The 15,697-nt window shown below is 51.3% G+C and overlaps 1 protein-coding gene across 1 annotated transcript in view; it reads left to right on the forward strand.

The window, feature by feature from the left end:
- The window catches only part of XPR1 (xenotropic and polytropic retrovirus receptor 1), a 103,606-nt gene extending 88,905 nt beyond the window's left edge, over nucleotides 1–14,701 (forward strand). Inside the window, exons 11-14 of the mRNA XM_008636114.2 lie at nucleotides 6,002–6,168; nucleotides 6,440–6,579; nucleotides 7,382–7,603; nucleotides 9,254–14,701. Coding sequence (XP_008634336.1) covers nucleotides 6,002–6,168; nucleotides 6,440–6,579; nucleotides 7,382–7,603; nucleotides 9,254–9,314 — 590 coding nt within the window. The 3' untranslated portion in view covers nucleotides 9,315–14,701. The remainder of the gene's footprint in view (nucleotides 1–6,001; nucleotides 6,169–6,439; nucleotides 6,580–7,381; nucleotides 7,604–9,253) is intronic.
- Nucleotides 14,702–15,697: the final 996 nt, after the last annotated feature.

A 15,697-nucleotide genomic window follows, 5' to 3' on the forward strand; every position in this document is an offset into this window, starting at 1 on the left:
TGGTTTCCTGTTAGCTCATCTGGTTGCTCAGACACCCATCCTGGGGATGGTGCTTCGGGGTGGAGCCGGGCAGAGTGAGGAGTATCCCGGGAATGCTGCGGCAGGACCGGCCTGGCCGGGGCGGAGGTGCCGGTGAGCCTGCGGTAAGTGAGCGGAGAAGGAGTGCGGGGACAGCAACCCCTGCTCCGTGGGGAGCCTGGGAATGGAAATTCAGAGCGACTTGGACAACTGCCACCTCCCCCTGCGCACAAACGAGGCATAAAATCCCACTGGGAAGCCTTGCCGAGCTTTGTAGGTCCGCAAATGTCGGGCGGGACATCGCTGGTGACCTCGGCACCCCACGGCTCCGTGATCCCGGCGTTTGCTTCCTCAGCTCAGAGGAGATGGGCATTAATAGTTGGGATTTGGGAAGTGGACCAAGAGTACCGTTGTGTCACTTATTATGCCTTTGTGTTAAAGGTGGCTGGGGAAATGGGAATGCTAATGAATGAGGTGTAAGTGAAAAGGGTGACCTACGATCCTTCATTTCACAGGCACTGAAGGGGGAAAGCCTGACCTGTTTTTTGATGGAACATTTTAAGAAAAGCAAGTGACTGCATTACAAGCAATCTTCCTGTCAGATACACACAGGTCTGGACTCTGGTGGTGCAGAAATATAGGAGATGTAATCATCTTTTTTTTTTTTTTTTTGGTTGCTTTTAAAAGAAGTAAATTTTGAAAGAATCTGCTGTTGGATGTCAAAGCACTAGAGGTATAGAGGTAGCAGATGACATTATGTCCCCATCCCTAAATTGTCCATCAAAGGCCCTGATTACCATGCTATTCATTTCTAATTGTGAATCCAGATACTCTTATTAGTGAGACTCCTGGCAAATACTTGGATTGGAAATCCCATCCGTCTCAAGGTAGCAATTAAACTGTCCCTAAGAACACTTCTCAAAAGCTACAGAAGGCACCAGAAGAACCAGCTCAAATCTCAGCCATGACTGATGCGCTCCCTCCTGTTGGCAGCTAAATCACACTTGTCTGTTTGTGAGGTACAAGCCATGGGTTTGCTGCCCTGTCTTGAAATCAGACACAGCCATTTTGTCCTACAAACCCAATGCAAACCTGCAGAGGGTTTTTAATCCAAACATGATTTTGGGATTTCCCTGCTCTACTAACGTAGACTCTTAGCTAGAAGAAGATATGAGATGTTGCCTCTTGACAGTTCTTTGCTGCTGCTTTGCTTAAATTGTGCCCGGAGGTGATGGCAGAGGTTTGCACCGTGCAAGGAAAGGCTCTTACGGAAGAGTCGGTGTTTGGCAGAGCCCATCAGCGCACGGCGGTGAGTCCTGCGTGTGCTCCTGTGGGTTATTTTTGCCTTTTAACTGCATTAAGTCCCCTGTCATGTCCTGGCTCTGCCATTGATCAGTGCTAAACAGCGGGACATGCTGGCTGGGCAGAAAGGCAGCACTACCCGCTCATTAAGATATCTAATTACTGAGGGGAGAGGTAATGCTGCGCTTCGAGCACTGAGGTGTCGGGCAAATGCTTGGGGATGTCACTCTGATGGCAGCTCTTATGTAGATAAGTCACTTCTGGCTGTCACCCTGCTCTGTGGTGTGCGGGGATGGAGTTAATGGGCACACACCATCGCTAGGCCAGCTCAGAGCTGCGCTTGCCTTGCGCACTAAATATATTTGTGCTCTGCTGCTGCTTAAATCTGTGACTGAGGCTGGGTTTGGCGAGCCTGGACCGAGAGCTGTTCAGCTGGAAGAGTCGCTGTGGCTGGGTCGGTGTTGCCTGATGTAGCAGGCTTACCTGACTGTGTTCCCTGATAACCTCCTGCTTCCTCCAGCTTTTATCAGAGCGCTCCCCAGCAGCACAACCCGTGGCCAGCCGCGCTGGGTGACACGCCAGGAATGCTTATCGAGGCCCATTGTGTTCTTATCCAGCCCTTCAATAATACATGGCATTGATTTTTGCTGTGTTGAATACTATATGGTGTTTACATTCCCCGGAATAATTCAGTAGGGTAAACAGATAGAATTCTTTGGAGGTAAAGTCAATATTAACAGCACTGGGAGAGCACTCGCTGTCTCTCTTTGATGGAAAGCAACCTTTCCTCTTGCCTGTATTTTGAAGGGGCTGGAATTTCTGCAGAGCAGTGTTCCCTCAGAATGCCAGTCAGATACTGTGGCCTCTGGGGCTGGTTTGGGGATCCACGATATTGTCTATCAGCAGTTTTTGCAGGCAGTAAATTCTGCTGCTGCAAGTGCCTTTGGCTGTTTCTGGGACTGCGGCCATTCACAGCTTCAGTTCAAAGGTGGAAGCCATCCATTATTTATCTAGTTGACCTTCTGGAGCAATTTGAGGTGTATTTGTGTAGACTATCTGCTGGAATTGCATGTTACAGGGTAAACTGAGGATGCTAATGGAAATTCTGTGGTGAAGGCTGCAAACAGCTCCCGTGGCATGCTGCTTCCCACAGGCTTCGTGGCCAGCAGAGGCAGCCGGGCATTGTGGACTCAGATAGCCTCTGACATAACTGCACACCTCCAAGCTGCAGACACGGCAGTGTGAACACTGAAATCAGCCCATCCTCAGGGTTAGAGCTGCAGCTTCAGAGGTTTTGTGCTGGTGCTGTTCTGTCCTGCTCGTGCTGCTTTGAATACCAGAGTAGCTCAGGAAGTTGCTCCGTGGTGCCCTTTGGAGCATGGAGTAGGAAGGTGCTTTGTGCCTCTCTTGGGTGGATGTCACTGGTGCCAGGGCTATTGGAAACTTCCTCTTCTTTCCTTCCTGGAGAGGTTGAGATCTGCCAGGTGTCCAGAGTGCTTCTCTCATCCAGAGACTCTCTCCCTCTCTCATGGTTTTTTGAGCACATCATTAAACAAAGGAAAAACACACAGGATGAAACAGTTCCTGCTTAAATAGACCCTGACATCATCATAAATATGCAGAGCTCTGTGTTGCTCCTGGAAAACCGGCAGGCCAGGAGTTGATGGAGCCTCTGGGCAGAATATGAATGCCTTGATTTTCTCTCCCCCTGAGCAGCAGTGAAGAGGGCTGCTAGGACCAGCCAGCAGAGACCCAGCTATAATTGCTTGCCTGGAGCAGTAACATATTTCTGTACACCAGCTGAATACCAATGAGGACAGAAGGAAGGAAGGTATCAAGCAGAACTGCAGGCAGGAGGAAAAGGAGGAGAAGTGATTAAAGGAAGGACTTGGAGGCCAAGACTAAAGAAAATAGGCTAGTTCTGATTAGGGCATTTTACCAGGGAGTGATTTGGGTTTTTAATGAGTTTTTTCAGGAGCTGAATGCATTGCAGAGCTGGTTGGTGAGAAAGGGAGCAGGAGCAAGGAGCCAGCAGCATGACCCCAGGTGCCACTGAAAAGGCTGCTGCAAAGATAGAGGCAGGGAGAGGGAACTGAGCCCAGGATAACTTAACCAAAAGCAAGCACATCCTTTTGAGATTGGTGAGATTAGATTTCTCACTTGGGCCTTTTTCTTCCCAGTTCTTCTTTCTGTAATTGCACATGAGAGCCTGTGCCACGCACTCTGGGATGACCCTGCTCGGGCAGAGAGGTTGGACCAGGTGACCCACTCTCCCTTCCAACCTGAGCCATTCTGCAATTTAGGTTTAAGCAGCGAGAACCTTTAAAATCCCCTTGCTATGTATTTGCCAGCTTAGGGCAGAGTTTTGTTCGCCCCTTATGTGTTTGGAGATGATAATCAGGGGGCACACCATCCCCTCCACAGGCATAGAACTCTAAAGGAGCTGGCCAGCAATGCTTCCCTGCTCTTCTGCCTGCACCTGCAGGGCACAGCGGCTCAGGCCAGGGATGGTGCTGGCTGCCCTGCCTTCTCCATGGCTGCTCCATGAAGGTGTGGAGTAAGACTCAGTTTATTGGAATTCTGTCCTTAAGGGAAGAAAAAAAACAACCAAACCCAAAGCAGCGTGATGTAACTTTTAAGCGTAAGATGAGAGGAAGCACCGCAGCCTCACAGGGTGTTTTGGAGCATTTTAGGTGCTTTGAAAGCACATACAACCCATGAACTGCCTCTGAATTATCCTTTAGGATCTGGTAGTGGGAACTAAACATGGAGATCTAATGAGCTAAAAATAATACTGGAAAGAACAGGCTTAGTGTCTCATGAGTCACCGAATGTCAGCATCTGCCTTTTCTTCCTGAAATGATGTCGTGGAGGCTTTGGAGGAGCTGAGGGGGGGAATGAAACCTGGCAGTGCCACCCTCATTGCTAAGCTCCAAAATCCTCACCTGTGTCCCCTTCTGTGGGCAGCTGCACTGTTATAAATAGCCTGGCAGAGGCTGTTTGCAGCAGCAGCAGCAGCAGTGTGTGAGGTACCTGGGCACCCGAGCCCGCGTTCCGTAGGACATGTGCGCTGCTCCCGGGTGACGTCACGGCTCTGCAGGGACCAGGAACGTGATGCTGGACCCGTGTCTTGGTCAAGATGACGATGGGGGTGTGCTCAAAGGCTTCCAGCCTTGCCCCAAAGCAGACCTGGGAGCTGCAGCGGCGCCGTGCCCTTCTCCTCCACCGCCGGTGCAAAGCAGGCTTTGCTGCATCAGCGGCATTCAGAGGTTTGCCTTGAGGGGGGGTGTTCAGAGAGGGGAAGGAGCGTGTGGATTTGACCTATATCCTGCACATCATGCCCAGGAAGCCTGAAAGGCATAATGGGAGGAATGTACTCTCATTTTCACCTCCATTAATTTTATCGGATTGCTGCGTTACGTTTAGACCATAATTGCTGGAAATAGAGAGGGAAGGAGAGGGCAAATTGCCCTGTTGCTCCCTGGCTGATCAGCTGCAGGGATTCTGTTGTTTTAAACCACTAATATGGGAAAAGGTGCTGTCACGTAGTGTGGCGTTGGGTTTGGGCTGAAAACACTTTTTTGTATTGGAAATGTTATTTGCTTTGTTAGAGAGAATCGGTGAATGAGCAGTTGCTGAGGCTGCACAGAAAGGAGAGATTCTTGCCAGCAGCAGCCAGGTGCAAAATGTCTCAGCCTTCCAAAGCATCATAATGTGTTTTATTTGTATGAATTTTTTGAGCCAGCTTTTCAAAAGCAAACAGAATTACCAGACCTGTTTGGTTTTCCCCAGCCAGCTGACGTAGGGAATTGTAGCTGAATTGAGAGCAGTGTAACCTTTTCAGGGGGGAGTGGGAAACAACTTAGTTGGAAAAACATATCCCCGGGTGGGCAGATGGTGGGCCCACAGTCTTCTGTTTCCGAAGAGGAGCTCTGTGTGGGTGTTTAGAACTCCCTACAGAGCCTGCTTTAGGATCTGTACATATTAATGTACAAATGGCTGCCTTTTCCCTTGCCACCACGACCTCTGAAATGGCTGGTGGTGATTCCTGTACTGCCCATGCTCTTCAGGCTTTTAGCGCACTCATTCACAGTTGTTTATGTTAAGACAAACGAAAATATTTTCTTACCAAACCCTCCTGACTGAGCACTGCCTCACGGCTCTATCCTTTGTACGAGCCCGTGTCCTTTGCGAAAAGTGGCCCTCAGCTTCCACCTGCTGTTGGGAGCCAGAACGGCAGCTCTGCCATGAGCCCAGGAAAATAAAAATCACGGAATATCCTGAGTGAAAACCCACAAGGATCATCAAGTCCAGCTCCTGGCCCTGCACAGAACCATCCCCAAGAATCCCACCATGTGCCTCAGGGTGGTCCCCAAATGCTTCCTGAACTCTGTCAGGCTTGGGACTGTGACCACTGCCCCAGGAGCCTGTTCCAAATACTAGTGTAAATTTCAACCCCAAGTGCTAAAAGCTGAATGAGGTAAAAGTGGAGTTTAAATAACGCTATAAAACAGGTTCTGCTAAGGCTTTTGGTTTGGTTCAGTTCATATTGGTATTAGTTGTATTTTCCCAGAACCTGGGTTATAGAAGTGATTTCTACTGCTCAAATCAGGCAGTTTGTAGCTGTTCTAAGAAGGGATGTGCTCTCAGTTCTACAGAAGTGTGTTCTTCTCTTTTCCAGCTAAAAACCACAGTGACACCCAAGTGTTCTTCTACCTGTGGATTATCTTCTGTTTCATCAGCTCTTGCTATACCCTCATTTGGGACCTGAAGATGGACTGGGGTCTCTTTGACAAAAATGCTGGTGAAAATACCTTTCTCCGAGAAGGAATTGTCTACCCACAGAAAGTGCGTATGCAGCCTGCTCTTACCTTAGGAGAGGCTTGTAACGTTTGAACTAAACTTGCTGAGTTTAGAGCATGTTGCAGTTGACCACTGGAGCACTTGAATGTTACAGGCTGGGATTGTCCAGCAGTAGAGGTGATTTGTTTCCAAGAGATCATTTCTGTTCATTTTGCTTGAGATGGCGCAGCAGATTCTGTAGCTTCCTGAAGACCCGATGAGGTCTTTTCGGTGCAGAAGGTGTTTGTTGAGCTGTTTTGTCCTTGTTGTTCCTCAGGCATACTACTACTGTGCCATTGTAGAAGATGTCATCCTGCGTTTCGCGTGGACCATCCAGATCTCCCTCACTTCCATGCAGATCTTCCCCTACGCTGCGGACATCATTTCCACTGTGTTTGCCCCTCTCGAGGTGTTCCGGTAAGGCTGCTGGGCTGAGCAGCTCTTTTCTCTTCGGTTTATTTTCACATTTGCACTCTGTAACATCAGCACCAGGGGAAGCGCCTTGATCCCTGGACATGGAATATACTGGTTTTTATTCCAAGGAGACTGGGATTAACGGGAATATTTAATCCAAACAGGGTGCTGAGTGAAGAAAGGGGTAGGGGGCTCTGCCACAGTGTGGAGCTGAGTCCTTCACACAGCTTGCAGTTCCTTCTGAACTGTGATAATCTCGAAGGGTTAGTTTTTACCAAATTTCTCCTTGAAATTTCCCATTGAAACGTCACTTGATTCTCAAGTTTCCAATTTTCAGACCTCCACTTCTTTTCCAAATGCTGATTTGTATTTGGCGTCATTGATTTGGATCCTGCAAGGTTCCAGGGCTCTTTAAACACCTGTACTGCAGCTGGAAACCTGCCCCCACAGCTTCCTGGGAAGAACTTGAAGCTGACCCTCACTTGTGTAGGTGCTGGAGGTGGCCTTTGGCTTGTAATGCCTGGTGCCTCCATGCTGTCCCTATTAGGGCTGTCATCAGTAGGATAAGGAATAAGCCTGACAGCTTCTGTTGCTCTCCAGAGGAAATATGTTGCAGCAGGTGCTGCTGTTAGTCACTGGATGTTTCTCTGTGCTCCCAGCCCACTCCCAGAGGCACTCTGATCTGTGAGAATTCACCGGTACCCAGGTGCACGTCCCAGTGCTTTGCCAAACACGGGTCGTGCCTGTAAAAGGGGAACTCAGCCAGTAATTCTCCCTTTTCCCCTCCGTCCATCCATCCATCCAGGCGGTTTGTGTGGAACTTCTTCCGTCTGGAGAACGAGCACCTGAACAACTGCGGCGAGTTCCGCGCCGTGAGGGACATCTCGGTGGCGCCGCTCAACGCCGACGACCTGACGCTCCTGGACCAGATGATGGACCAGGAGGACGGCGTCCGGAACCGCCGCAAGAACAAGCAGTGGAAGCGCAGCCTGAGCGTGTCCCTGCGCAGGCCCCGCCTCGCCTCTCAGTACGTTCTGCTGCAGCACAGTCCTGCCCTGGGGCTGGTGTCAGTGCCTGGGGGGCACTCACGGGCTGGGAATCATGGGCTGGGAATCATGCACAGATCCCAGCCCAAACGGTCTGCAAAGGGAGGACAGGTCCAGTGAGCAAACAAGCGTGCCGCTCTCTGCCAGGGAATTTACCTGTCCTTTACACACACTGGGGTCCTGGTAAACCGTCAGAAAACGGAGCTGCCTTTTTAAAAGGCTCCCCTCCCGCAGAAATAGTCTGCCAGGGGTTATAAATGCACACTGGAGGAGAGGTTCTCCTTGGCCAGACATTTTGGGGGCTTATGAAAAAGAGGGAGAGGGACTCTTTATACCTCATAGTGGCAGAAAGGGCAATGGTTTTAAACTGACAGAGGGCAGGGTTAGATTAGATATGAAGAAGAAATTGTTTCCTGTGTGGGTGGAGAGGCCCTGGCACAGGGTGCCCAGAGAAGCTGTGGCTGCCCCATCCCAGGAAGTTTCCAAGGCCAGGCTGGATGTGGCCCTGAGCAACCTGGTCTAGTGAGTGGGGCATCCCTGCCTCTGGCAGGAGGGTTGGAACCAGATGGTCTTTAAAGTCCCTTAAAACCCAAACCTTTCTATGATTCCGCATGATTCCAGTTATTCCTTGGTTAAGGTTCATATGTAAGATCTCAGACTCCTTCCCCTCTCAAATCTAAACCCATACATTTTTTGATTCCCACCCATCATTCGTGCACCCCATACGTTTCCCCAGCCTGCACCCCCGCCCCTGCACCTGTCTGCCGTGTGTTTCCCTGCAGTGCCTGTGTTGCTCTGAGCCTGACAGGGTGCTGCAGTGTCCTGGTGTCCCTCCTGCCCTGGCAGCACAGCTGTGGAGCCCTGCCCTTTGGCCAGGGAACAAGCCCAGGCTCCTTGGGGATGCTGAGGCACTGCGGGTCAGGAGTGTTGTGGAATCCCTGTAGCACTGCACGGGAGGGGTGGAAGGAGGAGGAGGAGGAGGGTGTGCTGTGGCCTCAGGGCTGTGCTTGGCTCTTGTCCCTGCTGGCTCAGAGTGCACGGATGGAACCAATACTAACAGCCTTTGTGTGGCCGCTGGAGACTGAAAATGTTCTGCAAAGGGAATGTGGGCCAAAGCCTGGCGGAATTCCCTCCAACCATGCCCGTTTACCCCTCGGACATGCAGTGAGGGGAGATGTGCCAGGCATATCCCTGAAGAACTTCCTGTTCCTTCCTGCAGCCCAGGGCGAGATGGAGCAGGAGCTCTCCTGGATCCTGTGAGGGTTTGGTGGAGTTCTGTGGGGAGGGCTGGGCGAGTGCCCCACGCCCAGCGGTGCTGTGTCCCCAGCCGTGTCACAGCCTGGCAGGTGACACTGGCCATGGCCACAGGGTGCCCAGCATGGTGTGGAGTGGGCAGTGCCGTAGGAGGAGGATGCTGAGGGACAGCTGGGGCATCTTTACAAGGCTCTGCTATTCCCAGGGAGAGTGGGAGGATGTGAAACAGTTCCAGGCGATTGTTTATTCCCCCTCTGCGTAAGAAAGACATTTTTTTCCCTTTTTTATTCCCCCAAGTGCACCGTGGGTTTGCTGTCTGCGTGTCATTCCAGGAATTCCTTCTCCCCAGTGAGTGTTTTGTGTTTTGTTTTTTCCAGGTCCAAGGCTTCTGACACCAAGGTATTGATAGAGGACCTAGCAAACGAAGCAAACACATGAGATGGCCGCGTTCTCTGATCCCGCATCCTTTGTTTTCTCGTTCTGTCTCCCTCTTCCCCAAGTAACCTGATCTCTGGTGCAGATCCAGCTGAAAACAGGAGAAAACACTGAACACGTTTTCTGAGCTCTTCTAGACCAGATCCTATGGACTCCAACAAGCTCACTGTGTTTCGTTTCTTTTCTTCTGGGTTAATTTTAATGTTCTATTTTAAACAAACAAACAAACAAAATAAAATATTTTACTTTGTTTTGCCAATAAAGAGGACAGTTCAGGAAAGAAGGATTGTTTACAGTCTCAACAAGGACATACAAACCTTATCTGGATAACGAAGCATCATAGGGACTCCCTCATGGGACAGTGCCGAGAGCACACTCAGTTTCTGCTTGGCCCGGTTTTGACTGGTTGAAACCGGACTTTTTAAATCTGATTTTTGGTTGGTTTGTGTTTTTTTTGGTTGGTTTTTGTTTTTTTCCTTCATATCCAGCGCTGAGGCACTGGCTGCACTTGCAGGGAAAGTGCACTTAGAGCAGTATCTTCATTCATGAAGCTACTTTTTAATTTGATGTAACTTTTCTTATAATTTTTTGGAAATATGATGTATCTGTTGCATATAGTTTTCACTTTATTTATGAAACTTAACAACCATATGAGAGTGATTTTGAGTCCTGTGCAATGAAGGTTGTAATGGTAAAACAAAGTGGGGAATGTAGGTCTCCCATCTCCAGGGTTGTGGCGTGAGGCCCTGCAAATACCCCTCTCGTGAGACAACTTGCACCTGTGTGTACCTTCTCTCTCTTTTATTTCTTTTCAATTTTATTTTAAACCAAAGTTTCTCTTTCTGATATTTTTTTAGTTGCTGCTACTGCTTCTGGGCATGTCTCTTGTGCTGGTTCAAAGCCAACTTCTCCATGTGTGAAAGTAGTGCAGATGATCCTAAGGAAAGGAGAGTTGGTTCCCACCAACAGCACAAAACGCTGGGCGCACAAAGGCTTTGGAACATCGTTCTCCAGATCAAAAAGTATTTTTCCAAGCCTTAGGTGTGTCATGGGGGCGTCTCAGTCCGAGCAGGGAGCTTTTCAGGAGTTCTCCAGCAGCCCAGCAAAGAGGGACAAGGTGAGGAGGTGACAGTTCTCATGGGAGAGGGCTTCCTCAGGCTGGGCTTTGGGAGTGGTGGTGTGTTTAAGCGAGCATGGAAAGAACTGTGGTGTGCCCACCTGATGGGGAAGGTGGGATTAAAAACAGCTCTTCCTGTGGTGTCTGGTTCAGCAAAAAGCCTCTGTTGGGCACTATCCCAGTGATCTGTCCCTTGACTCATCTCATTGTCCCAGTTTGGGAAGTGGGATACTGGAGCAGGCTCGGGTAATGGGCAGCCCATTATGTGGGAAGTGAGATGTAAATTCCACAGGCTGGGCTCTCCTCCTCCTGGGGGGGAGCCATGGAGGCCTCAGAGTCCTGTTGTCCTTCCCTTGGAATGCCTTGTTCTCTGTGGGTCTGCAAGGGAAGGGTGAAACTCCTGAAGGAGGATCCTGGTCTGTCTGGTGGCTCACCTCTAGTTGGGGCGATGGAATTGCAGGAATCTCTGCTCAGTTGCTGTTTGGTGGTTGTTTTCCTTAATTAGCACAGTGTCTCCCACGGCCGGTATGTTGCATTTCCTCAGTTTGCCTGCTGTGCCTCTTGCCCAGAGGAACTGAAGAAGGAAACTTGGTTCTCTTCATTTAAGTGGAAATAGATTAAAACTCCGTTGTGGTGCTGCTCCTCTCATCTGCGTCCGCGCCGGGCTGCTCGGGTGGGAGCAGAGCCGGGGTCGTGCTGTCCATCTTCCCTGTGCTCCCGTCTTTACCTCCCTTAGGGCAGCTGTTCATGCTCAAAGCGGAGAATTCCTGCTCGCGTGGAAGTGGAGTCTGAGATGTAAAGCCCCTTAAAACACTTCAGGTTCCTAATTTGCATTGGTGCTGTGTCCAAACCCTGTGTAGGGATTTCCAGCGGTGGGGAATGAAGCCATCCCTGCCTGGGGAGGTGAGGGGAGGGCAGCTGCACTGGGATGGAGGCAATCCAAAATTGTTTGGGTTCATTAAAATCAAGTCATGCCACTGGGTGTTACTTAAGCAAGTGGGTTTTTTACACAAAGAATCTGAGCTTTACTGGTAATTCTTTCTTTCAGAGGGAAATTAAAAATACAGAGAGACATTGTGAGCAGTTTGGTCTAGTGGAGGGTGTCCCTGCCCTTGGCAGGGGCGTGGAACTATATGGTCCTTAAGGTCCCTTCCAACCCAAACCATTCCCTGTTCTGTGATTAGGAAGTGATGTCAGTCCCCTGGGAGCACTCTGCCTTCCTCAGCTGGGCTGGGGAGGGCAGGGCATGGCTGGGTGGCCTGCATCCATCTGTCCATCCTGCTGCTGCACCGTCCAACCCTCTGCTTCCCAACCTGGCAGGGAAGGTCAGGTTGCAAGTGATTAAATTCTTACTCTGCAGTTTATCCAAATCCTTAAGAGAAGCAAGAATTCAGTGTGTCCATCTGCTCTGCTCCCCGCTCTGCTCTTTTTCTTCCCTTTTTCTGCCTTTACTGGCAGAAGTAAGGAAAAAAAGGCAGGTGGAGTGCTACAAGGAGCAAGCATTATCTCCTAAAAAAAACATTGTCTCTCTTGGCAGTGAAGATGCTGTCTCGGGGGAAAGCAGCCTGAATTCCCAGAAGTGTGGCTTTTAAAGGCTCCTAGCTCCCAGCCCTGCATCTGCCTGTTCCCTCCCTCCCAGAGATTTCTGAGAAATCAGGCACTGCAGATTCCTCCTGAGAGCGAGCACTAAAGCTGGGATGGCTCCACGTCTACGAGAACATCTGGCCAATAAAGGGAGACCTAATGAAGCAGAACAGATGGTGAGAGAAAATAGCCCTGTCGCTCCTTGGGAGCAGCAGGAGCGAGGGGAGCGGGGACATTCCCAGGGTGGCTTCATTTCCTGAGCTGGGCTTTGCTCATGGGTGCTTGAAAACACTCCTGCAGTGAGAGCAGCAGGGTGGCAGTCCAGAAGGACAGAGAGCAGAGTTAAAAGGAGCTGAGGGTCGGGTTTATCCATTGCTTCAGTTGTTGGGAGGCAGCTGGATGGGAAGTGGAAGCTGAGGAAGGTCTTTGAGCTCTGGCTTTCAGGTGCTGGGCTGTGCCTTGTGATTCGGTGGCAGTCAGAGGCTGAGTTGTTCAGCTCTGAGGATGGTGTGGAGCTGCTTTGGTCTGGTGGAACCCGTTAGGATGGTCCAGTCTGAGGAGAGGAGATGCTACACTGTGGCATTTGTGACTACTGGAGATTCCCTTTGAACTTGCTTCTCCATGCTGATTCCCCACTGCTTTCCATCCTGCCACTCTGGGGACTTTCAGGTTGCAGGGGGTGAGCTGTCGCAGCATCCAGAGTTTCTTTGCGGGCTGGGGTTCCCTGTGTGGCTCTGGGGTGGTGTCACCAGAAACACCAGGTCCCTGTGCTCGGGCAGGGCGCTGCCACGTGCCGGGGGTGTGTTCCTGAAGGGACAGCAGGGCAGGTTTGGGATCTTTGGACTCGGCAAGCAGGAGTGGGAGCTTCTCCAGTGAGAACTGATGCCATTCCACCACATTTTAAAAGAAATGCATTTGCAGCACTTCTGGCTGCAGCCTGTATGTATCCAAAAAGCTCCTACCTTTCTCATCCAGGTGCAGTCCCAAAGTCAGCTGGTGCTCATCCTACACCTTTCCCACCCCTGCTCCTGGCCCACCTCATTCTCTCTGTGTCTTTGCTGTTCGATTCCAATGAAAGGGGTTGACTGGCAGCCGCCTTCAGCATGAACATCTTGGAATGGGGGAGATCTCTGGTGGAAATCTCAGCAGAGTTGGATCCTGCTGCTCCTATTTCCCTAAAAACATTGGTGTTGCTTGTTCTTCCTCTGTGCCAGCACTCAGCCACTGCCCCAGCGTGGCAGACAGGGGAGGGAAAGCATGTTCCTGGTTCAGAAGATAACAATCCCTGGGGATTTCGCTTCCAATGAGCAGTGGAGACAGTGTGAAGCCTTTGAAGTTTGCCTGTGTTTTGAAGGGCCGAGTGGGTTTGGCTTTGTCCTGCATGCCTGCTGCCTGCTCTGCTCGCTGGGCTGCGGGGGCTGTGTCCCCAGCGCCAGGCCGTGCCCGGGGATGTGTCCTGGGGCTGGGGTGTGGCTTGGCGAGTTGGGGACACAAAAGCCACTTCGCTCACATGCTGCGTCCTGGCTCCATCCCGGCTCCATGTCCTCCCTCCTCTCCTCTGCCCTTCTGCTTTGCACTCGCAGGGGGAAGGTGATCTTCTGCCTTAAACGTTGTTCTTTTTTTAATTTACATTTTTATTCCAGAAGGCAATTGGATTGTTTTGTCTCCTTGGAAAAGAGGGGCTGGGGCTCCGGGGGGAGGAGTGGGAAATCCCTATGGTACCTCTGTTGCAGTCACGGCTGGGCTCAGTGGCTGTCACCTCATCAACCCTTGCCTCCTTTACATGACACCATCCCAAATTCCACGCCTTGGGGCGAGTGTCACCTGCCACCACCGTGGGGCTGAACTGGTGTGTCACCATCCCTGGGGGCTTCGGTCCCTGCTGCAACACCGCGGGCAAGGAGAGGACAGGGACACACCACGGGGAGCACCCCGACGCTGACACCCCAGCCCTGCTCCCGGTGGGAGCCGAGGGCTGCTCGGGCCCCGGCACAGCCGCGGCAAAGCGGGCAAGAGGCACCGACCCTGCCGGGGAAGGGGCCCTGCAGCCTGACAGTCCCTCAAGCTCTGTAAACCAAATTGCAAACTCTTCTCTCCAGAGGAGAAATTGGGCATCCCGGTAGAACTTGCGATGACCCCTCCATGCCGTAGGTCCTCCTGGCGAAGGATCGGCGCTTGGAAGGGGCCAGGGGTGGAAATGCCAAAGTTCCCCCCGGGTCCCGCTGCCGCCTTCCTCTCCCCCTCCCTGCTGTGTTGGTCTAAATGATCTTTCTATGAAGCCCTGTAGATGTCAAAAGTAATTATGGAGTGTGATTAGTCCTCTGTGGGTGCTTTCTTTCTTCCCCCCTCCTTTCTCTTTTGCTATCCCCTTCTCCACTCTTCTGTTTTGGCTCAGTGGAAAAGGTGAGGACAAAGAATTGCCGCTTGCTTGGACTCATGATGTATCTGTGACTGCGCTATTAGCTGTCTCCTCCTTCCTCCCCAAATGGATATAATTTTGAAGTGTGGAATTCCCTTCTTGATAAGTAGGTTTAAAAAAAAAAAATACTGCACAATGTGATACTGTTTCATAGTTTCTAGGTGGTTGTATAAAGCAAAGTTACTGTGATTGTGTTTTTTCAAAGGAAAAAGTGATTGGTTACGAAATCTGTCCTTTTTTCATTATTACAAGCTCTTTGTTTTCCAATTATCTGATGGCTCTTTTGTCCCTGGTCTGTGTGTGTGTCTTCCCAAGTCCCACCCCTGTGCTGCAGCCACCCAGGGAGCATTGGCCTCCGCTGCTCTTGCTCTCTTGGGAGCTGTGGGATGTCGCTGGTGGCTGGAGGTGGAGGACATCCATGTCCTGGGAGGAGGTGGAGGTGCTTGGAGGAGGGAGATGTCTGAGGAGGGGTTGGAGGTGGGCAGGAGGGGCTCACACCCAAAATGCCAGGGGCTGATGCTGGAGGAAACCTCCTGCCCAGCCTGTGCTGTACTGGCCAAAGGCTCGTGGTCCTTCTGGGAGCCTTTGGTGGCCTCTCTCCAGCTGATCTCCAGTCCGAGGTGTTGTCCTGCCAGCACAGTGGCTGACCAGCCCAGCCCCGGGTTGTTTGGGGTCTGTGCTTTCATTTTGCTCTTTAAATCTCTTCATCGTCTCTTGCAATCAATCTCCCTCCAGAAGAGAGCCCAGCGCCCTGAAATCACTCTAAGCCTGTTGCTGCTCACAGCAGCCGCTTCCCGGAGGTTTAATCCCAGCCACGGCTCCCTGCTGGCATTCCCTGGCTGCTGGCATTCCCTGGCTGGTGGCAGGAGCCCTCCTGCTGCCCTTGCTTTGGCACCTCACCCCAGCTCGATGGGGACATCTCCCAGGCACGTGTCACCTCCACAGCCCAGGCAAAGGAGCCAGGATCCCTTTGTGGAATGGGATGCAGGTAAGGACGGTTCTGGTGCCGCAGGGGAGGTTGGACCCCAGTGCTGGGGGGAAGGAAGCCCTTGGGCTCGCGTTTGGCTGTGTTGGGTGCCCGGGGTGGCCAGGGACATTTTAAGAAGATAAAAGTGATTTCTTACGGCTCGTGCTGGCAGGGGCCGGTGCGGCCAGAGCCAGGAGGATTAAAACAATTTCATAATCCTGGTGATTTCCTTTTGATCGGGATTATGAAACCAATCACGAATATCAAAAGGCACAGCTTAAAGCGGCAGACGGGGCAGG

The sequence above is a fragment of the Corvus brachyrhynchos genome, unplaced genomic scaffold, assembly GCF_000691975.1.
Source record: "Corvus brachyrhynchos isolate BGI_N302 unplaced genomic scaffold, ASM69197v1 scaffold466, whole genome shotgun sequence".
Lineage (NCBI taxonomy): Eukaryota > Metazoa > Chordata > Aves > Passeriformes > Corvidae > Corvus > Corvus brachyrhynchos.